The 23,519-nt window shown below is 43.2% G+C and overlaps 1 protein-coding gene and 1 long non-coding RNA gene across 5 annotated transcripts in view; one reads left to right on the forward strand and one right to left on the reverse strand.

Moving 5' to 3' along the window:
- Positions 1-2,145: 2,145 nt before the first annotated feature.
- Positions 2,146-4,515, reverse strand: LOC141784856 (uncharacterized). Of its 2 annotated transcripts, none has more exons than XR_012597486.1 (3): positions 4,406-4,515; positions 2,376-2,567; positions 2,146-2,252 (listed from the first exon to the last, which is right to left on the reverse strand). It is a non-coding gene; the product is annotated as an uncharacterized LOC141784856 (long non-coding RNA). The 2 variants fall into 2 exon arrangements; XR_012597485.1 differs by having other exon boundaries at positions 4,243-4,481.
- The window catches only part of LOC141784855 (uncharacterized), a 48,905-nt gene continuing 29,311 nt past the window's right edge, over positions 3,926-23,519 (forward strand). The window contains exons 1-8 of one of the 3 annotated variants that reach the window (XM_074662777.1): positions 3,926-3,994; positions 4,478-4,548; positions 17,144-17,949; positions 18,724-18,916; positions 18,995-19,374; positions 21,114-21,239; positions 21,320-21,517; positions 23,280-23,420. In XM_074662777.1, the coding sequence (XP_074518878.1) occupies positions 17,155-17,949; positions 18,724-18,916; positions 18,995-19,374; positions 21,114-21,239; positions 21,320-21,517; positions 23,280-23,420 (1,833 nt within the window). In that variant the 5' untranslated portion in view covers positions 3,926-3,994; positions 4,478-4,548; positions 17,144-17,154. Of the gene's footprint in view, positions 3,995-4,254; positions 4,323-4,474; positions 4,549-5,441; positions 5,562-17,143; positions 17,950-18,723; positions 18,917-18,994; positions 19,375-21,113; positions 21,240-21,319; positions 21,518-23,279; positions 23,421-23,519 lie in introns of those variants that run through there. The other 2 variants (XM_074662778.1, XM_074662776.1) reach the window with 2 other exon arrangements.

The following is a 23,519-nucleotide window of genomic DNA, read 5'->3' on the forward strand; positions in this document are numbered from 1 at the left end:
AGAGTTTGAAGAAATTTGTTTGAAAACGTCTGGAGCTGTATGTAAGTCACGTAGCGCACCCTGCTGGTCAGAGCTGCTGCTTCATGATACAAACAGCCTGTACATTTATGTCTTACCTGTCAAATAAAAGCTAAGGACAGGAGATTACAGTGAAAACATCAGACCAAGAAGACTCTGTGATAGCCAGGACAACTCAGAAAAGTGCTTCCGTTAAGACTTTTGTGGACATGCAGGGCACAAGCTGTTAACCTATTATTTTAGTTAGAGGGGACCCACAGGTACATTTCTAGGGTAGTTGTCAAGTTGAATTTTTGGGGTGGGGACTTTGAGTCAATTCTTAGGTTGACCTTATAAGATGACATGTCCACAGTAAATGTTGAACATCTCCATAACCACAAGGGCCATAAACATAAACTTGGTTTAAAATGAAAGCTATCAATCATGAGCTACCCGCTGAAGTTTCATGATCAATATTTTGTGAAATATTGTTTTGTAATAATAGAGCCAGAACATGTAAAAACCTATCTTCCTCTAAGAGAAAACTGCTTTTTTTCCAAGTGTATATCATCTTGGAAACACAAGATAGCACCCCGAGACACCTGTCAATTCACCCCAGTCTATGGGCAAGAGTCATGCCAAGTTTGAGGCTAGTGGTGTGAGCCAGTGCAACCCTGTACCAGTTGAAGTATCTCAAAGTCCAGATGGAAATTTGGACCTCTAGGTGGTGACCTTTGGTGATATTTGACCCTGTTAATGGAATGTAAAATGATAATATATCAAAAAGACACTCAAGTAATATTCCATTCAGGTGCAATTACTGTCTCACTCTTCATGGTGAGTAGCTACTAGTAGTGAGTGAAATGAACTATGTAGCAGGCATATAGCAAAGGAACAGTTGAGTCAGCTAATTTAGCAATGAAAATATTGCTTAAGAAGGTTGTTAGGACTTGTTTTCTGGGGATCAAGACTCTGCTCCCCATGAGTACTTGACCCCACTGAGGAGGACATAACCCTTAACAAGGCGTGTGTTTGTTTTGGAAAATGAATGGAGATCAGATCTTCTTTTAAACTGGACTTTTCTTTGTTCAAGACAATTTTTACCAGATAAAATGCCACGAGGTAAGGTATTTATCAACAGTTACGTGGAGCTATGAAACATGGCAACAAGCAAAATCTTTTAACCCAGTTTGTACAATATACTCTACTAATAGTAGGTGGCTCGGGCATCTGATGAGGATGCCTCCCGTCACCTCCCTGGTGAGGTGTTCAGGGCACGTCCCACCGGGAGGAGACCCCGGGGAAGACCCAGGACACGCTGGAGAGACTACATCTCTCGGCTGGCCTGGGAATGTCTTGGGATCCCCCCGGAAGAGCTGGAAGAAGTGGCTAGGGAGAGGGAAGTCTGGGCTTCCCTACTTAGGCTGCTGCCCCCGCGACCCGACCCCGGATAAGCGGAAGAAAATGGATGGATGGATGGCTTTAAAACAATCATGTGATTGGTACCTATACTTTTTAATGATAAATTGATTTCTTGCACATGACTGTAAATGAGCATATAGAAGTAAGTGCCAAGTAATGAATGAACTGGCAAATCTATCAAGGCTTTTTTATGACAGTATAATGAAATACAAATAACAAACTGGAAAAATAATTAGACCAATTACAATGTAAGAAAAAAGGAATAAAAAAATAGCAAAATAAAAACAATAAAAATAATGTAAAAATTGAAATGACTTTGGTGTCTTCTTCCTTTCCAGCTAATAAAAAATTAAAAAGGGTTAAAAGAAAAAAAAAAGGCATGTCGGGCAGGTGTGTCCTCATTCTTTCTCAGCCGGCCTAAAAAGAAAAGTTTAGCATGAGTCTATAAAAGCATGACAAATCACCCTGCTGTCCCTGATTTTCTGATCCCCACAAGTAATTTAAGATTTCTAAATTACCAAGACAAACAGAATGATTCTAATTTACCGTCAGTGGGGGACGAACGTTAGTGCTTGCCCAGTCAAGTCCTCAACTTCTGCCTCTGGCCAAGGAAATCCTTGAGGCAGGCCGCTAGGGTAGAAGTTAAAATGAAATTGTTTAGTTTCACATTATAAATCTTGTCAGTCAGTTAGTATAAAATAATGTGAACAATGTACTAGCACTTGCCTTGTTATAATCTTGCAAAGAGTCAAGTGCTGGAAAGGCTTTTTGGACCTTTTTTCACCGCAGGCTATAACTGGGCCAGGACATTAGTAGTATGTCGATTTACACCTCTCAACGTTCAAAAGAAGTGTTGCCGAAAAAACAATAATTCAACTTAGACAATTGTAGAGAGCCTTTACAATCTAATTCTGTAAGATAAATCAATTCAGTTAAGATTATGGACATCTAATTACCATTTTGTTCCTCTTCTCCTATTGTGCCAGACTTCAGTCCAGCTCCTCTGGTTCACTCACTGTTCTGTATGGTGAAAGCAATAGGTTGTCCTGCAGAAACGTCCTGTGGTAAGTGAACTCTGGTCATGAGCGTTTCAACCGCTGCGTCTGAGGTGTTGAGCCTCCTCCAAAGGCAGGCCATGTGTGCTACAACTATAAGGACATTTGTGAAGGAGTTCATGTCAGTTTATACAAAATATATTTTCCTACAGCATGTTGTATTCAGTCAGATACAGGGCTTAGTTTACTCCTGACCTCAATGAGGTGTGCATGAGTTTTAGAACTCAAAGAATATCTTTATGTCATCTCTCAGGGGTATTTAATCTGTAACTTTTCATCCAGCAACTGAGAGGAGAAGTAAACAGCTGGAATAAAACCCAGTGATAAAGAAAACACTGACAATTGAACATGATTTCAATTTTCTTTGCATTTGATAATGATATTCTACATCATTTGAGTCTGCAGTCTATGGTCCACTCATGAACAGTGAGGATAGAGCGCCATCTGGTGTAATCACAGAGTAAAACATCAAATTTACGCCTGCGGTCGAGGACCAAGGTACGTTTTATCAGTCTGTTTCCTCGGTATAAAAGACACAAGCAGAAACAAGAAATCAAGCTGTTTTTTGTTTAATTCCGTTTTGTACAAAAAGAAAAAAAAAAAAAAAAAAAAAAGAAAAGAAAAAAAAAACAAACAAACGGAAACGTCTCGTTTTTTCGATTTTCTGTTTTACGCAAAAAAACAAACATAAACACAAACAACAAGAAACGGCCAGTTTTTTTTTTTCGTTTTCACTCAAAAAAATGAAAATTCCACTTCATATTTCATTTTCTTAGTGGGCGGGGCTTTGAAGCCCGACGGTGCTGTGCCCTTCACAATAAAACTCTCTCTGGCAGTCATGGAGAACCGCACTTTCAGTGCATTGCCTGCATTTCTTTCCAAATCAACACAAGTGGTGTACACAGTACACACACCATATACAGTCTATGACACACACACACACACACACACACACACACACACACACACACACACACACACACACACACACACACACGCGCGCATCATATATATATATATATATATATATATATATATATATATATATATATATATATATATATATATATGTGTGTGTGTGTGTGTGTGTGTGTGTGTATGTGTGTGTGTGTGTGTGTGTGTGCGTGTGTGTGTGTGTGTACGGAAATACGGAAAACGGCTTGATTTCTTGTTTCTGCTTGTGTCTTTTATACCCAGGAAAAAGACTGATAAAAAGTACCTGGGTTGTCCGACAAACAGTGGCTGGAGTTCAATATCTGTCTTACATTTAAATAAATGTCTAACATTTAAATGTCTGTCAAACATTCAAAAATGATTTGGGCACAAAACGTTTTATCGTAACGAAGATGATTTTTACTATTTTTTACGGAGCACGTGAACGCATCAAAGCACGAACTCGCTCCCCGGTTAGCTTTAGCAAACAAAGTGCGAATATAACGAGTTTAAGTTCTTATTTTACTAACAAAGAGGACGCATTCACTGGAACGACTGTATCCCTTGTTAACAATACGCTGATACAGGTGATTTTAAAGCTTCCTGAAAGTGGGAAGACTTTGAAGTTGAACCGAACGACTTGTATTATTTGCTAACGGGCGCTAAGAGCGGTTAGCTCCGTGTATGTATCTCCATGGTGATCACCTGCAGGTCAGGTGTGTTTGTTTTTACAGTTCTCACGTGTAATTCGGGTAGAAGGAGAGCAGTTACCACACAGAAACACAGAGGCTATCCGTCTGTGTCTCTAACACGTTAATGAATAACCTGACTTTACCATCCGTTTCAGTTCGTGATGCTTTCACGGGTCAGCGTTGCTTTGGTACTCCGCTGTGTCTGTACCCCGTCACTTTACCGGTACATTACCGTTACATTACCGTACCGTAGCCTCTTTTACCATGTTCTAATATTCAAAATTTATCGGATCTGTAGGCAAACACCTCTTAGTTTCTTGGCAATAATCCAGCTGTGTAGCTGTCGTGTCTGACTCTCCTCTTCCTCCTCTTCCTCAGATCTTCCTGACAGAACCAGCTCTGATCACGAGGATGAAGAAGAGATGATGCTCGGATAACGCCAAACACAGGTATGTTAGCACCTGGTTGTCTCTTAAAGCACCTGTGAGGAGTTTTATATGGGAGAGATTTAAATGAACACTAATGTCTGTTTATAGTCTGTCTATAGGCCTAAATCAACACAACCTGGGTGTTTCTTTAATTGCCTTGGTTAACTTTTGTTATTTGCTGGTTAACCCTAGTTTTGCTATTTGTGTTATGAGTTTGCCATTAGTAATTTGTTATTAGGGTTATTCTACTGAAACCCGCTGTTTCTTTTACTGAAACAGGTGTAATGTTGTGTTATATTTTTATATATATTTCCTCAGAAGAAGACATGGGCAGTGTCCCCAAATATGGCTTTTAGGTCAAAGTTTGAAAAAATGAAGCATCATGGGTCTGAGAAGCAGAAATGTAAAGTCTGCAGGTTAAAACAGAGGCTCAGGTTGTTGTGATGTGAGCCGTCCTCCCAGCAGAGTCAGAGACAGAGCTGAGGTTTATTTAAAGACGGGACTGAACACAACAAGCTGCAGTTGTATTTGTTTCCTGTGGAGCCACAGGTCACATGTTGTTACACAGCAGGTGAGTGACTCAGCTGGACTGGACTGGAATGTGAAACCAGTCTCTCTGCCTCCCTCTCATCCCTCCTCTGGCTTCCTTCAGTTCTGTTTTGTCTGGCTCCATCAGTGACGTCATCTCACAGTCATCTCTAATATTTCATCACAAACACAGAGTCTATGGAGCAGACTGTTGCTCAGACTGGCCCTGTGTATAGCTGCCCTCTGTTTTTATTTATTTGTTGTTAGTCTCAGTGCTGCTGCGGAGGCCTGGCTGTTTCCAGGAACATGAGAGTGAGTCTGCTGGTCTGAGCAGCTGTAGACCTGTTGAAGCTCCTCTCTAACTTTCAGTTTTGTTTCTGCCTCAGTCTGCTCAGAAAGAAAACCAGAGAGGGGAGGAGGGGGAGGAAGGGGGAGGTTTATAAGCTGAGCAGGAAGGTGTTGGCTCACAGTTAAACTTCTTCTACAGATGAAAACACACCCGGCCGGTAAGATGGATTCATTTTCTTCTCTGTTTGTTCTTGATAGTCCTGTTTTCATGTTCATCCTCCTGCCTCTGTGAGAAGCTCAAATTATATTTGTGATGTTTTTATTTTTTAATCACATCTCTCTGCGTATTCAAACATGTGCACCTGTGGTTTAATGCAAAAAACAGTGATTCCTGATAGAATTATTTGTCCAGTCTGAACCAGCTCAGCCTCACTCCACTGCTCAGGTAGGATTCTGACTTTTAGCTAGTTAGGGTCCTCGGCCTGAGCCAGGGCACCTTCTAGCAAGCTAGAAGGTGCCCTCGGCCTTCGGCCGAGGGCACTATTGTTTTTCGTCCGTTTCTTTTTTTAGGGTCCTCGGCCTGAGCCAGGGCACCTTCTAGCAGGGCTAGAAGGTGCCCTCGGCCGAAGGCCGAGGGCACTATTGTTCCTGCTGCGTTTCTTTTTTTAGGGTCCTCGGCCTGAGCCAGGGCACCTTCTAGCAGGGCTAGAAGGTGCCCTCGGCCGAAGGCCGAGGGCACTATTGTTCCTGCTGCGTTTCTTTTTTTTTCTTATTATACCACCCGCCCCGAGAACGCAAATTACACCCCCTAAACATATTCAAAAACTCACCAAAATTGGCACGCATATCAGGATCGCGTGAAATTGCGATTTGATACCAAACATGACCCCCGACATCCCATAATAATCTCCATAGAGCCAAAAAACCCAAAAAACACACTTCAACGGCCCTAGCTCAGGCCAGGAATGTCGCAGAGAGATGAAACCAACACCAAAACGTTCAGCTCATCAAGACGCACAAAAAATATAGGAGGTATTTTCGCGTAGCTCCAACAGGAAGCCGGCAATTTGCCCGCCAAAATAAGAGTTTTCTGAAATTTAAGCCTCTCTACAAACATTAACTTGTCAATAACCAAAAATGGTACCGGCATGAAAATTGGCTCACATGACAGACCAGACCCTGTTCTACAAAAGTTGTGGGGGAATTCGTTGTTTCTGGCCCGGTTTTCGAATGGCGAGCCCTCAAAGTCGCCGACTTCGCAATGTTAACAGATGGGAGAGGAGCTTCAGTGAAGCAGTTGGGCCTCTAGACAAAAAAGTAAAAGTCGCACAGCTTTAAAAATGACATGGTTGGATTCCTCACAAAACGCTCTTCAAGAAAATCATATTTTTACACAGATTCGGTCAACATTCTGGCCTACAGGATGAGAAGTTTGTCCCCTTTGGGAATCTCATCCTCCTGCACTTCTGTGATGATGTCACACACTGATTAGGAGTTCCACACAGCTGGTCACATGACTCAGCAGAGGAAACAATGACTCTCTCCTCCATTAAAGTGCTTATTACACCCCTGAACATGCTCAAAAACTCACCAAAATCAGTACACACATTTCAAGCATCAAACTCTTCATTATAATACCAAACATCCCATAATATTCCCTCTGTCCACATTCTGACACATTAAAACAGCCATAGCAGCCAGTAGGAATGTCCTAGAGAGATCAAACCAACATCAAAATGTTCATCTCATTAAGACGAACAAATTACTTGCCGACACCCTGACCTTTCCCAGACAGGAAGTTGGCTATTTCTCTTCAGCATAGCAGAGGATACGTTGCCATGGTATCAACTGACTCCCTGACATCCCATAATATTCTCTCAGAGCCATTAGGCTCACTTCCACCTATGCACAGCAAAACAGCCCTAACTGGGGCTAGGAATGTCCTAGAGAGATGAAACCACCACCAAAATGTTCGTCTTATTCTGTTGGACACAATGGGGCCAATACCATGATAGTAGGGCAAAACCGGCATGAGCCCCGAGGACCCGTCTAACGCTGCTTGCAGCTTTAATTTTCTTATTATACCACCCGCCCCGAGAACGCAAATTACACCCCCTAAACATATTCAAAAACTCACCAAAATTGGCACGCATATCAGGATCGCGTGAAATTGCGATTTGATACCAAACATGACCCCCGACATCCCATAATAATCTCCATAGAGCCAAAAAACCCAAAAAACACACTTCAACGGCCCTAGCTCAGGCCAGGAATGTCGCAGAGAGATGAAACCAACACCAAAACGTTCAGCTCATCGAGACGCACAAAAAATATAGGAGGTATTTCCGCGTAGCTCCAACAGGAAGCCGGCAATTTGCCCGCCAAAATAAGAGTTTTCTGAAATTTAAGCCTCTCTACAAACATTAACTTGTCAATAACCAAAAATGGTACCGGCATGAAAATTGGCTCACATGACAGACCAGACCCTGTTCTACAAAAGTTGTAGGGGAAGTTGTTGTTTCTGGCCCGGTTTTCGAATGGCGAGCCCTCAAAGTCGCCGACTTCGCAATGTTAACAGATGGGAGAGGAGCTTCAGTGAAGCAGTTGGGCCTCTAGACAAAAAAGTAAAAGTCGCACAGCTTTAAAAATGACATGGTTGGATTCCTCACAAAATGCTCTTCAAGAAAATCATATTTTTACACAGATTCGGTCAACATTCTGGCCTACAGGATGAGAAGTTTGTCCCCTTTGGGAATCTCATCCTCCTGCACTTCTGTGATAATGTCACCCACTGATTAGGAGCTCCACACAGCTGGTCACATGACTCAGCAGAGGCAACAATGACTCTCTCCTCCATTAAAGTGCTCATTAGACCCCCTGAACATGCTCAAAAACTCACCAAAATCAGTACACACATTTCAAGCATCAAACTCTTCATTATAATACCAAACATCCCATAATATTCCCTCTGTCCACATTCTGACACATTAAAACAGCCATAGCAGCCAGTAGGAATGTCCTAGAGAAATCAAACCAACATCAAAATGTTCATCTCATTAAGACGAACAAATTACTTGCTGACACCCTGACCTTTCCCAGACAGGAAGTTGGCTATTTCTCTTCAGCATAGCAGAGGATACATTGCCATGGTATCAACTGACTCCCTGACATCCCATAATATTCTCTCAGAGCCAGTAGGCTCACTAAAGCCTAGTCACCCCAAAACAGCCCTAACTGGGGCTAGGAATGTCGTAGAGAGATGAAACAAACGCCAAAATGTTCGTCTCATTTTGTGGGACACATTGGAGGGAAAACCGGCAGGAGCCCGAGGACCCGTCTAATGCTGCTTGCAGCTTTAATTAGGGTCCTCGGCCTGAGCCAGGGCACCTTCTAGCAGGAGCTAGAAGGTGCCCTCGGCCGAAGGCCGAGGGCACTATTGTATTCCGTCCGTTTCTTTTTATTAGGGTCCTCGGCCTGAGCCGGGGCACCTTCTAGCAAGGGCTAGAAGGTGCCCTCGGCCGAAGGCCGAGGGCACTATTGTATTCCGTCCGTTTCTTTTTTCTTATTATTCCACAGGCTCCGAAAACGCAAATTAGACCTGCTTAACATACTCAAAAACTCACCAAAATTGGCACGCACCTCACAATTGCGAAAAATTGCGTAATGATACCAAACATGACCCCCGACATCCCATAATAAGCTCAATAGCGCCACCTAGGCACATGCTAAGGGCCCTAGCTCAGGCTAGGAATGTCGTAGAGAGATGAAACCAACACCAAAACGCTCGTGTCATCGAGACGCAAAAATCATACACTGCTACCCTGGACCTATCTCTAACAGGAAGCCGGCTATTTGCCTCACAAAATAAAAAAAAATTTTTTTTAACCCTTTCTGCAAAAATTTTCTCCTCTGAAACCAAAAATGGTACAGGTTTGAGACTACCATCACATGACAGACCAGACCCTGCTCTACAAAAGTTGTGAAGGAAGTTGTTGTTTCGGGCCCGGTTTTCGAATGGCGAGCCCTCAAAGTCGCCGACCGCTTTTGGCCAATTTAGGATTTCTCCATGTTAGCAGATGAGGAGAACAGATTTCAGGTCAAAACACTCACTACTAGTACTTCTACTAGTGTCGCATTTGGGCCTCTAGACAAAAAACTAAAAGTCATAGAGCTTTAAAAATTACATGGTTGGATTCCTGACAAAATTCTCTACAACCATATGATATTTTTACACAGATTAAGCCAACATTGTGGCCTACAGGACAAGTAGTTGGGAAGTTTCTCTAAAATACAAAATCCATTTCTAGTACTTTTCCACCGGTGTTGTGACGCATTTGTGCTTCTAGTGAAAAAAGTATAACTCGTACTGCTTTAAAAATGCCAAAAATGGATTCCTCACAAGCCCTTCTATCAAATATGATATTTTTGACACAGATTGGGGTAAAATTGTGGACTCTGTGAGGATTTCTTTACATTAGATGGCTGATAAACTCTCCCTCCAGCCTGTAGTCACACTCGTGTCACGCTAATTAGAATTCCACGCATGCAGGTGGTGATGTCATTCAGCATAGCAGAGGATACGTTGCCATGGTATCAACTGACTCCCTGACATCCCATAATATTCTCTCAGAACCACAAGGCTCACTTCCACCTATGCACAGCAAAACAGCCCTAACTGGGGCTAGGAATGTCCTAGAAAGATGAAACAAATGCCAAAATGTTCGTCTCAGTTTGATGGACACATTGGAGGGAAAACCGGCAGTAGCCCGAGGACCCGTCTAACGCTGCTTGCAGCTTTAATTTTCTTATTATTCCGCACCGTCTTTGAACGCAAATTAGACCTGCTAAACATACTCAAAAACTCACCAAAATTGGCACGCACCTCACAATTGCGAAAAATTGCGTAATGATACCAAACATGACCACCTACATCCCATAATAAGCTCAACAGCGCCACCTAGGCACACGCTAAGAGCCCTAGCTCGGGCTAGGAATGTCGTAGAGAGATGAAACCAACACCAAAATGTTCGTGTCATCGAGACGCAAAAATCATACGCTGCTACCCTGGACCTATCTCCAACAGGAAGCCGGCTATTTGCCTCACAAAATTTAAAAAATTTTTTTTTTACAATTTCTGCTAAAATTTTCTCCTCTGAAACCAAAAATGGTACAGGTTTGAGACTACCATCACATGACAGACTAGACCCTGCTCTCCAAAAGTTGTGGGGGAAGTTGTTGTTTCGGGCCCGGTTTTTGAATGGTGAGCCCTCAAAGTCGCCGACCGCTTTTGGCCGATTTAGGATTTCTCCATGTTAGCAGATGAGGAGGCCGGATTTCAGGTCAAAACACACATTCTACTAGTGTCGCATTTGGGCCTCTAGACAAAAAACTACAAGTCATAGAGCTTTAAAAATTACATGGTTGGATTCCTGACAAAATTGTCTACAACCATATGATATTTTTACACAGATTAAGCCAACATTGTGACCTACAGGACAAGTAGTTTGGACGTTTCTCATAAATAAAAAATCCATTTCCAGCACTCTTCCATCTGTCTTGTGACGCATTTGTGCTTCTAGAGAAAAAAGTAAAACTCGTACAGCTTTAAAAATGCCAAAAATGGATTCCTGACAAAAATTCCTATCAACATGATATTTTTGACACAGATTGGGGTAAAATTGTGGACTCTGTGAGGATTTCTTTACATTAGATGCCTGATAAAAACTCCCTCCAGCCTCTAGTCACACTAGTGTCACGCTAATTAGAATTCCACGCATGCAGGTGGTGATGTCATTCAGCATAGCAGAGGATACGTTGCCATGGTATCAACTGACTCCCTGACATCCCATAATATTCTCTCAGAGCCATTAGGCTCACTTCCACCTATGCACAGCAAAACCGCCCTAACTGGGGCTAGGAATGTCGTAGAGAGATGAAACAAACGCCAAAATGTTCGTCTTATTTTGTTGGACACATTGGAGGGAAAACCGGCAGGAGCCCGAGGACCCGTCTAACGCTGCTTGCAGCTTTAATTAGGGTCCTCGGCCTGAGCAGAGGGCACCTTCTAGCAGGGCTAGAAGGTGTCCTCCGCCGAAGGCGGAGGACACTATTGTTTTTCGTCCGTTTCTTTCTTATTATTATTCCCTCCTACGCGTGTCCTCAAATTTGACCCCCTAAACATGCTCAAAAACTCACCAAAATTGGCACGCACATTCTGCAAGTCTGAAAATTTGATTAAATGAAAAAATTATCCCCTGACATCCCATAATATGCTCAATAGCGCCACCTAGGCACATGCTAAGAGCCCTAGCTCTGGCTAGGAATGTCGTAGAGAGATGAAACCAACACCAAAACGCTCGTGTCATCAAGACGCAAAAACCATACGCTGCTACCCTGGACCTATCTCCAACAGGAAGCCGGCTATTTGACTCACAAAATAAAAAAAATTTTTTTTTAAACCTTTCTGCAAAAATTTTCTCCTCTAAAACCAAAAATGGTACAGGTTTGAGACTACCATCACATGACAGACCAGACCCTGCTCTACAAAAGTTGTGGGGGAAGTTGTTGTTTCGGGCCCGGTTTTCGAATGGCGAGCCCTCAAAGTCGCCGACCGCTTTTGGCCGATTTAGGATTTCTTCATGTTAGCAGATGAGGAGAACCGATTTCAGGTCAAAACACTCACTACTAGTACTTCTACTAGTGCCGCATTTGGGCCTCTAGACAAAAAACTAAAAGTCATAGAGCTTTACAAATTACATGGTTGGATTCCTGACAAAATTGTCTACAACCATATGATATTTTTACACAGATTAAGCCAACATTGTGACCTACAGGACAAGTAGTTTGGACGTTTCTCATAAATAAAAAATCCATTTCCAGCACTCTTCCATCTGTCTTGTGACGCATTTGTGCTTCTAGAGAAAAAAGTAAAACTCGTACAGCTTAAAAAATGCCAAAAATGGATTCCTGACAAAAATTCCTATCAACATGATATTTTTGACACAGATTGGGGTAAAATTGTGGACTCTGTGAGGATTTCTTTACATTAGATGGCTGATAAAACTCTCCCCCTTCACTCTGATCACACTAGTGTCACGCTAATTAGAATTCCATGCAGCAGTTGGTGATGTCATTCAGCACAGCAGAGGATACGTTGCCATGGTATCAACTGACTCCCTGACATCCCATAATATTCTCTCAGAGCCACAAGGCTCACTTCCACCTATGCACAGCAAAACCGCCCTAACTGGGGCTAGGAATGTCGTAGAGAGATGAAACAAACGCCAAAATGTTCGTCTCATTTTGTTGGACATATTGGAGGGCAAACCGGCAGGAGCCCGAGGACCCGTCTAACGCTGCTTGCAGCTTTAATTAGGGTCCTCGGCCTGAGCGAGGGCACCTTCTAGCAAGAGCTAGAAGGTGTCCTCGGCCGAAGGCCGAGGACACTATTGTTCCTGCTGTGTTTCTTTTTTCTTATTATTATTATTATTCCGCACTCCAGTAAATCGCTTATTAGGTCCTCTTAACAAATTTGAAAACTCACCAAAATTGGCACACACATTATGGGCGCCCAAAATTTTCGTTTAATACCAAACATGACCCCCAACATCCCATAATAAGCTCAATAGCGCCACCTAGGCACACGCTAAGGGCCCTAGCTCGGGCTAGGAATGTCATAGAGAGATGAAACCAACACCAAAACGTTCGTGTCATCGAGCCGCAAAAATCATACGCTGCTACCCTGGACCTATCTCCAACAGGAAGCCGGCTATTTGCCTCACAAAATTAAAAAAAAAATTTTTTAACCCTTTCTGCAAAAATTTTCTCATCCGAAACCAAAAATGGTACAGGTATGAACGTTGCATCATATGAAAGACCAGACCCTGCTCTACAAAAGTTGTGAAGGAAGTTGTTGTTTCGGGCCCGGTTTTCGAATGGCGAGCCCTCAAAGTCGCCGACCGCTTTTGGCCAATTCAGGATTTCTCCATGTTAGCAGATGAGGAGAAGAGATTTCAGCTCAAAACACACATTCTACTAGTGCCGCATATGGGCCTCTAGACAAAAAACTACAAGTCATAGAGCTTTAAAAATTACATGGTTGGATTCCTGACAAAATTCCCTACAACCATATGATATTTTTACACAGATAAAGCCAACATTGTGGCCTACAGGACAAGTAGTTCAGACATGTCTCTAAAATAAAAAAATCCATTTTGAGCACTCTTTCACCGGTGTTGTGACACATTAGGGCTTCTAGAGAAAAAAGTATAACTCGTACAGCTTTGAAAATGCCAAAAATGGATTCCTCACAAGCTCTACTATCAAATATGATATTTTTTGACACAGATTGGGTTAAAATTGTGGACTCTGTGAGGATTTCTTTACATTAGATGCCTGATAAAAACTCCCTCCAGGCACTAGTCACACTCGTGTCACGCTAATTAGAATTCCAAGCATGCAGCTGCTGGTGATGTCACTCAGCATAGCAGAGGATACGTTGCCATGGTATCAACTGACTCCCCGACATCCCATAATATTCTCTCAGAGCCATTAGACTCACTTCCACCCTATGAACACCAAAACAGCCCTAACTGGGGCTAGGAATGTCGTAGAGAGATGAAACAAACGCCAAAATGTTCGTCTCATTTTGTTGGACACATTGGAGGGGAAACCGGCAGGAGCCCGAGGACCCGTCTAATGCTGCTTGCAGCTTTAATTTCTTATTATTCCACAGGCTCCGAAAACGCAAATTAGACCTGCTTAACAAACTCAAAAACTCACCAAAATTGGCACGCACCTCACAATTGCGAAAAATTGCGTAATGATACCAAACATGACCCCCGACATCCCATAATAAGCTCAATAGCGCCACCTAGGCACACGCTAAGGGCCCTAGCTCGGGCTAGGAATGTCGTAGAGAGATGAAACCAACACCAAAACGCTCGTGTCATCGAGACGCAAAAATCATACGCTGCTACCCTGGACCTTTCTCCAACAGGAAGCCGGCAATTTGCCCGCCAAAATAAAAAAAAATTTTTTTTAAACCTTTCTGCAAAAATTTTCTCCTCTAAAACCAAAAATGGTACAGGTTTGAGACTACCATCACATGACAGACCAGACCCTGCTCTACAAAAGTTGTGGGGGAATTCGTTGTTTCGGGCCCGGTTTTCGAATGGCGAGCCCTCAAAGTCGCCGACCGCTTTTGGCCAATTTAGGATTTCTCCATGTTAGCAGATGAGGAGAACAGATTTCAGGTCAAAACACTCACTACTAGTACTTCTACTAGTGCCGCATTTGGGCCTCTAGACAAAAAACTACAAGTCATAGAGCTTTAAAAATTACATGGTTGGATTCCTGACAAAATCCCCTACAACCATATGATATTTTTACACAGATTAAGCAAACATTGTGGCCTACAGGACAAGTAGTTCAGACATGTCTCTAAAATAACAAAATCCATTTTGAGCACTTTTCCACCGGTGTTGTGACACATTAGGGCTGCTAGAGAAAAAAGTATAACTCGTACAGCTTTAAAAATGCCAAAAATGGATTCCTCACAAGCTCTACTATCAAATATGATATTTTTGACACAGATTGGGGTAAAATTGTGGACTCTGTGAGGATTTCTTTACATAAGATGCCTGATAAAAACTCCCTCCAGGCACTAGTCACACTCGTGTCACGCTAATTAGAATTCCAAGCATGCAGCAGGTGATGTCATTCAGCAAAGCAGAGGATACGTTACCATGGTATCAACTGACTCCCTGACATCCCATAATATTCTCTCAGAGCCATAAGGCTCACTTCCAGCCTACACACACCAAAACAGCCCTAACTGGGGCTAGGAATGTCGTAGACAGATGAAACCAACGCCGAAATGTTCGTCTCAGTTTGATGGACACATTGGAGGGAAAACCGGCAGGAGCCCGAGGACCCGTCTAACGCTGCTTGCAGCTTTAATTTTCTTATTATTCCGTCCGCGCTTTGAACGCTAATTAGACCCCCTAAACATGCTCAAAAACTCACCAAAATTGGCACGCACCCCAGAATCGTAAAAAATTTTCGTTTAATACCAAACATGACCCCCGACATCCCATAATAAGCTCAATAGCGCCACCTAGGCACACGCTAAGGGCCCTAGCTCGGGCTAGGAATGTCGTAGAGAGATGAAACCAACACCAAAACGCTCGTGTCATCGAGACGCAAAAATCATACGCTGCTACCCTGGACCTATCTCCAATAGGAAGCCGGCTATTTGCCTCACAATATTAAAAAAAAAATTTTGTAACCCTTTCTGCAAAAATTTTCTCCTCTGAAACCAAAAATGGTACAGGTTTGAGACTACCATCACATGACAGACTAGACCCTGCTCTCCAAAAGTTGTGAAGGAAGTTGTTGTTTCGGGCCCGGTTTTCGAATGGCGAGCCCTCAAAGTCGCCGACCGCTTTTGGCCGATTTAGGATTTCTCCATGTTAGCAGATGAGGAGAACCGATTTCAGGTCAAAACACACATTCTACTAGTGCCGCATTTGGGCCTCTAGACCAAAAACTAAAAGTCATAGAGCTTTAAAAATTACATGGTTGGATTCCTGACAAAATTGTCTACAACCATATGATATTTTTACACAGATTAAGCCAACATTGTGACCTACAGGACAAGTAGTTTGGACGTTTCTCATAAATAAAAAATCCATTTCCAGCACTCTTCCATCTGTCTTGTGACGCATTTGTGCTTCTAGAGAAAAAAGTAAAACTCGTACAGCTTTAAAAATGCCAAAAATGGATTCCTGACAAAAATTCCTATCAACATGATATTTTTGACACAGATTGGGGTAAAATTGTGGACTCTGTGAGGATTTCTTTACATTAGATGGCTGATAAACTCCACCTCTTCACTCTGATCACACTAGTGTCACACTAATTAGAATTCCAAGCATGCAGCTGGTGTTATCATTCAGCATAGCAGAGGATACGTTGCCATGGTATCAACTGACTCCCTGACATCCCATAATATTCTCTAAGAGCCACAAGGCTCACTTCCACCTATGCACAGCAAAACCGCCCTAACTGGGGCTAGGAATGTCGTAGAGAGATGAAACAAACGCCAAAATGTTTGTCTCATTTTGTTGGACACATTGGAGGGAAAAACGGCAGGAGCCCGAGGACCCGTCTAACGCTGCTTGCAGCTTTAATTAGAGGTTGTGTTTGTAGTTCCTCCATTCTGAGCGTGTCCTCTCTGCAGGATGAACTCTGACTCTGCAGAATTCATGTTTCCTGACATATCCTTGTAGAATCAGACGTGAGCCTGCTTTCCTTCCTTCCTGCTGTCAGAGGAATCCCGTGTTCTTCTGTCAGATGTGTGTCTTTAGTCATAAACACTTCTCTGGGTGTGTCTGAGGTGATGAGATCAATCCTCCTGAATTATTACTCATGTGATTGTTTTACTGCACAGGTGAGGCATTTGAGAAGTGGTTTTCCTCTCTCACAAATGAGTTTATTTTTGAAACCACTCATTTTAAAATGTCAAATCCACAGAATCAGAAGAAGTTAGGCTTTACTAAACTCACATCAGATGTTTTTTTCTTTATCTAACTGAAAACTGACCAAAGAAGACATGTCAGATGTTAAACTGAAGCAGATCAGACTCAGGTGTGGAGAGGGGACTGATGTTCTGATGCTTGTAGAGGGGGACCCTCAGTCTGTGTGAGGGTACAGGGCTCTTTGAGGGCTTTTGCTGGTGAGATCCTGTTAGAGTCAGTTGTTGTGAATCCTCATCAGTGTCTCTGTTTGTTCTTTGTAGAACCAGTGAAGATGGAAAAGGTCCTGGAGGACGTGGTGTCCATGGTGGAGCAGCACCCCGATGGGATCCCCCTGAAGAAGCTCACCATAGTTTACAGCCAGACGTACCACAAGAACCTGACGCTGTCCACACTGGGCTTCGACTCCATTACCAGCCTGGTCTCCTCTCTGCACAGGGACCTGGTCCTAGATGGGGGACTGGTTCTTCACAAGGACCACTGGCGCAAAAGAAAGGCTAAAGCTAAGGCTAAAGCTAAGGCTGAAACTAAGGCTGAAGCTGCTCCTGCAGCATCAGAAAAGACAATGGAGGAGAGCGAGCGGGTCGAGGAGATTCTGGAGGATATCGTGGCCATGATAAAAGAACATCCCTCAGGAATTCCTCTGAAGAAGATATCCATCCTCTATAGCCAGAAATACAAACACAACCTAACCTTGGCCTCCATGGGCTTCAAATCCATGTCTAACCTGGTGGAGTCTCTGGGTGGAGAAGTGGTTCTGAGGGGGGACATGGTCTTTCCTCAGAGCCTCCAGCCTCGGAGCCGGCCAGCCTCTGTTCAGACACCCAAACCTTCAGCTGACAGCAGACCCAAGACTCCACAGAGCTCTGAACACCTCGTCTCATCCTCCTTGGTCAGCAGTCCTCAGGTGAACCTGAGCTCTCCGTCAGGTCTCAGCTTCTTGGGTCCATCTTTGGTCTCCTCACCCTCTTTCCAGTCTTCACAGAATCCTCCTGTGGGTCCACACCTGACTGCAGCCAGACCTTCTGAGAAACTGAGCCAGACTCAGCTCTATGACAAGGTCATACAGGTGAGTCAGAGAGCTCCGGCAGGTGAGTCAGAGAGGTCATACAGGTGAGTCAGAGAGCTCCGGCAGGTGAGTCAGAGAGGTCAGGCAGGTGAGTCAGAGAGCTCCGGCAGGTGAGTCAGAGAGCTCCGGCAGGTGAGTCAGAGAGGTCATACAGGTGAGTCAGAGAGCTCCGGCAGGTGAGTCAGAGAGGTCAGGCAGGTGAGTCAGAAAGGTCAAACAGGTGAGTCAGAGAGCTGACTCTACCCCCTGATATATTTTACAACCCCCCAAAAAGGAACGACAGCTGTCAATCATCGTTAAACGTGACCTAAAACCCTGTTTTTAACCTCTAATAACTAATGAAAACGAACCTTTCCAGAGAAAAAAAGACGTGAGAAACATTTCTGTGAGGTGTATTATTTTTTAAAGTTTGACCACAGCTCATCTGAAATGACTGGAGTGACAGATTTTTTTAACTACACTGCAGCCAGTCACCAGGGGGAGCAGTTTTTGTGGTGTTCTCACTTCAAGCCAGTCAGAGAGTGAGTCCTAGTTGTTTGAGTTTAATTGAAATGCCTGTGAAGGAGTCAACTGTGGAGAGTGAATCCAGAGGTTTTCTGAGGCATTGAGCTGGGTCAGACTCGGAAGTCCTGAATCAGAGGCTGATCCTTAACAGCATTATACAGTATGAAGGTAAAGAATGAAGCCGATGCCAATGGGAGGCTAATCTTTGACCTGTAGCCTCTGAACAGTTCCCCCAGCTCACCTTGGTGCTGTGTTGTTTGTGTGTTGCAGGTGATGAAGCAGTACCAGCTGTCTTCTCCATCCATGGAGCAGCTGCAGACATGTTACCTGCAAATGTTTGGTCAACCCCTGCCCTACACTCAGTACCTGTCTCTGTACAGCAGCTGGGAGGCATCCTGCCCTCACACCCTGCCCTCTAAACCAGCTCCTGCTCCTCAGAGGACAGGCCTCGACGCTCCCTCAGGTAAACAGACATAGCAGCACTCTGCTTCATTTTTAGAAAACAAAGAAATCATCCTGATATGAGCTCTGTGTGCTTCAGTTCCCTCCACAGCAGCTCAGACTCCCCTGAAGGGGCCTGACAAAGGGCTTGTGCCACAGCAGGTTCCCGCTGTGTCCAGCTCCCTATCTGACTCTGACTTCCCAGTGCTGGGGACCAGCGTGACCAAAGAGAAGAAGAGTAAGGTCAACAACACGACCCAGAGAGAGGGCAGCGCCCCTGCCTTTAGAGAAGCTTATCACGCTCAGCTGAGGGAGGTGCACAGAGCCAACATGAGGGCGCTGGAGGCTGTGGAGGGGGATGAGGAGGAGGTCACAGGGTTTAGGAGTAGGAGAGTCCTGGATCATGATTCAGTCAACAGTCTGATGGAGGACGTGATCCGAGACATCGCTGCAGACGGAGAGCTGGTCACCAGAGAGCGGGTGAGGAGACTCTCTGTGAAGAGTTTATCTGACAACAGGACAGAGTTTTCATGCGCTCTCTGCCTTAACCATGAAACTTGTTTTGTTAAATGTTACCAAGCCCTGTTTCACAAACTGTCAGCTCAGTCAGGCTGAGAGAAATATAACCTGTTCTCCTGTTTTATCTATCTATGGTGTCCTTTAGTGGACCCTCATGTGAAACTGCTTCTCTTTGATTTTGTTGGTCTGTTTCTTGTTGTTGTGTATGAACATGTCTCGGTCCAGCCACAGGTTCAGGTGTTCAGGTATCAGAGGGCCACGTCAAAGTGAACTACATCTTTACAGTAGGGATGGGCATTTCAAGCCAAACAGCTATTTGTTATTCGCTAGTAAATGTTTGAAGATTATCTGAACATCATCTTCTGCTGTCGCCACCCACATACACATAGTACCTGCCAACATTACTCTTTGAAATGGACTCTGCATGCCGATAATCAAACTTACTTCTTCATTCTCCAGTCAATACACACCAATGTTAAATGGCATGAACGGCTGAAATGCATCATGATCTTAAAGGGTCATTGTGAAGAAACTGAACACTAGGAAGAATTTGAAACACACTGAATAAAGCCGCAAGATAGCTGAATGTTTTGAAGTTTGATTGAAGCTTCTAGCTGAATGTAAGACTGAATGAGATGGGTTTGAAACAGGCTGAAAAATGTCCACATTCATTCTCTATGGGACTGAAAGTATTTGTAAAAATTTTGTAAAAAGTCATAGCGCCCTTGTCCTAAATGAGACACATGTTTTGTAGTTAAAACGGTGAAAATCTTTGAAGTTTGTAGTAGAAGGAGTAGCCGGCCAAAAAACGGACAGAAGAATGAAGAAGAATGCAGAATGAAGAATTTTTCATTGCTGCATTCACAGCAATAAAGAATTCTGTGCAAGGAAAAACATAGACTGTGAATGCATTGCTGCATGTCTGCGTCTGTGTCTGAATGTGTAAAAACGTATTCACTTAACTGTAGTGGTAAGTATTGGCAAGAACTCAACGTTAGTATACGTATCAGGATACTTGGGTCATGGGAGTAATCACGTTATCGAAATATTGTGATAAATAGCAATATTCTACACAGTTAACTATTTGACTGAAAACAACTTATCCGTTTCATTTTTGTTTGAAATAATGAAAGTCAGATGTAGTGTTTCATACTTAACTTGAAAACATAAAATGCACCAAGTTTGTCACTTAAACTACTGTGAAATTAAACTAATGTTGCAAAACAATCTTGGATGAAAGATGTGGTCAGTAGGTGAATCTGATAAATTTCACTTGTAAACCAAGTTACTCATAGAAAATCTAATATTGCGCAAAAACATGACTATGAATTTGATTTTGTCAGTTTACTACACTGTAAAATTAAACTTCAAATGATTTTAAACTAACTGAACCAAGAACAGAGAAAACATTGATGTTTACAGCATCAAAACCCACATCATCAAGTTTAGGAATAAAATATTTTGAATATACTTTGAGATATTTGTTATACGGTTTATGGGCAATATACAGCAGAGTATCTCTTTGGCACAATCTACTGCACTAGAGGTGTGGAAGATGTATTGTACTTCCAACTCACCTGAAATATCAATTTTTATTTTAACAAAATATCAATATTTCATCACGCGTCAGAGTATCTCGATGTATCGCCGTATCAATAGTTTTTCACACCCATACTAAACTGTTGTCCTCATCCATCCAGGTCATATCCAAGGTGTGTCAGCTGCTGCGGATTCCTTCTTTGGAGGTTGTAAAGATTAAACCCTGGACGATGCCGGCTCTCAAAGACCTCCAGTACATGATGAGAGAGATCAACATGTTTATAGAGGTGGGAGGAAGCTCCTCTGACACTTCCTGTTTCAGTCTGGATGTTTGGGTCTCTATAAAAGTCTTTTTTCTGTCCTTAAGTGCACGGAGGCGGTTATGTCCATCTGCACCCTGTACGAGCTGGGACGGTCTCTGGCCAGCCTGAAGAACAAGAAGCATTACGAGGAGCTGAACCTGGGCCCGCTCTGCAAACTACCCCTCGTCCACCGCATGTTCAAGATCGACAGCAACACCAAGGACGATGACATTCGCCAGATCCAGACTGTCGATGTCCTGAAGGTCAGATCTGTTAAAGCAGACACCTGACCAGTCTTTGAACCCTTCACCTTTTCTCTAACCATAATGAACACCACACTGTCACAGTTTCTGCTATTTGAGCAAGGAGAAGTCTGTCTGAAGGTGTTTGCTAGAGCTTTTCTGATAGATGATTGCTGATGGACTGCAGGGCTTGATCATGTTGGTGATGTTTTCCTGCTAACACTCGCTGACACAGACAGATTGCAAACAAAAAACACAACTCTCCTGATCCAGCCTGAGGTTACAAAGCTACAAACTACGCTGATTATTTGGGTTAATTATTAAAGATTTAACTTTACCTATAAGCTTAAAATATCAATTACTTAAAGGTTTTAAAGAAAAGCACACTATTTGAGTCTGTTCTTTTAGTTTTATCTCTAACCCTCTAAGTAAAAAGTATTTAACATCATATTTATCTGTAAGATTCAAACATCAGTGACCTGCTGTAAAGCTGCCTGGTCCGCGAGGAAGTCCTGAAGTCAGGAGAGACCACATGCTACACAAGAGTCTTCAGACATCAAGTAGACAGTATTAATAATGTCAACTAATTTAAATGACCCAAAGGCTACAGATACCCTTATCGTACACTAACAGAGCTAACATGGCTAACATGGCTAACACAACTAACACGGAGCTAACTGAGCTAACAGAAGTAACTGAGCTTACACGGCTAACAAAGCTAACACATAGCTGACTGAGCTAACAGAAGTTAACGCAGAGCTCAAACAGGGCTAACAGAGCTAACAGAGCTTACTCAGGGATAATTGAACTAACTGAGGTAACAGAGCTAGTTGAGCTTAAGAAGGTAACTGAGCTAACAGAAGTAACTGAGCTAACACAGCTAACAAAGCTAACACAGAGCTAACTGAGCTAATAGAAGCTAACACAGAGCTAAAACAGGGCTAACACAGCTAAAAGAGCTTACCAAGGGCCAACTGGACTTACAGAAGTAACAGAGCTAACACAGCTGAAAGAAGTTACAAAGCTCACACGGCTAACACAGAGCTAATTGAGCTAACACTGAGCTAACAGAGCTTACACAGGGCTAACTGAACAAACAGAAGTAACAGAGCTACCTGAGCTAACAGAAATAACAAAGTCAACAGAAACTAACGCAGAGCTAATTGAACCAACAGAGACTAACACAGAGCTAAGACAGCCAACAGAGCTTACACAGGGCTAACTGAACCAACAGAAGTAACAGAGCTAATTGAGCTAGCAGAAGTAACTGAGCTAAAAAAGCTTACACAGAGCTAAAACAGGGCTAACACAGCTAACACAGCCAACAGAGCTCACACAGGGCTAACTGGACAGAAGTCACAGAGCTAGCTGAGCTAATAGAAGTAACAAAGCTACCACAGAGCTAACTGAACCAACAGAAGTAACAAAGCTACCACAGAGCTAACTGAGCTAACAGAAGTAACAGTGCTAATTGAGCTAGCAGAAGTAACTGAGCTAAAAGAGCTTACACAGAGCTAAAACAGGGCAAACAGAGCTTAGACAGGGCTAACTGGACTAACAGAAGTTACAGAGCTAGCTGAGCTAACAGAAGTAACAAAGCTACCACAGAGCTAACTGAGCTAACAGAAGTAACAAAACTAACAGAGCTAGCTCAGGGCTAACAGAGCTAGCACAGAGCTTGTCTCCTCATTGTCTCCCTTTTGCGTCCTTTCTGTCTCCTTTCTGTCTCCTTTATGTCTCCTCTTTTTCTCCTCACTGTCTCCTCTGTGTCTCTGGGTTTCAGCACCTTCGTGTGTTCAGGAGGCAGCAGACGAAACCCAAAGTGGACCTGGCTGAGTTCATGAAGTTTTTGGCGGATCACTACAGCTGTGACTCTCCGTATGAGCTGGGCATCAGGATCCACAGCGTTGGGCTGCCGATATCAGTAAGAGACAGGGTGGTCTTCTCCATAATCAGAGATGGCGTTATTCCTCTGAATTCTTTTTGCTGTGTCTAATGGATGATAGCTTCTCTAGCTAGCAGA

The sequence above is a fragment of the Halichoeres trimaculatus genome, unplaced genomic scaffold, assembly GCF_033239565.1.
Source record: "Halichoeres trimaculatus isolate MK-OKI-2021-1 unplaced genomic scaffold, fHalTri1.1 fHalTri1_scaffold_23, whole genome shotgun sequence".
NCBI lineage: Eukaryota > Metazoa > Chordata > Actinopteri > Labriformes > Labridae > Halichoeres > Halichoeres trimaculatus.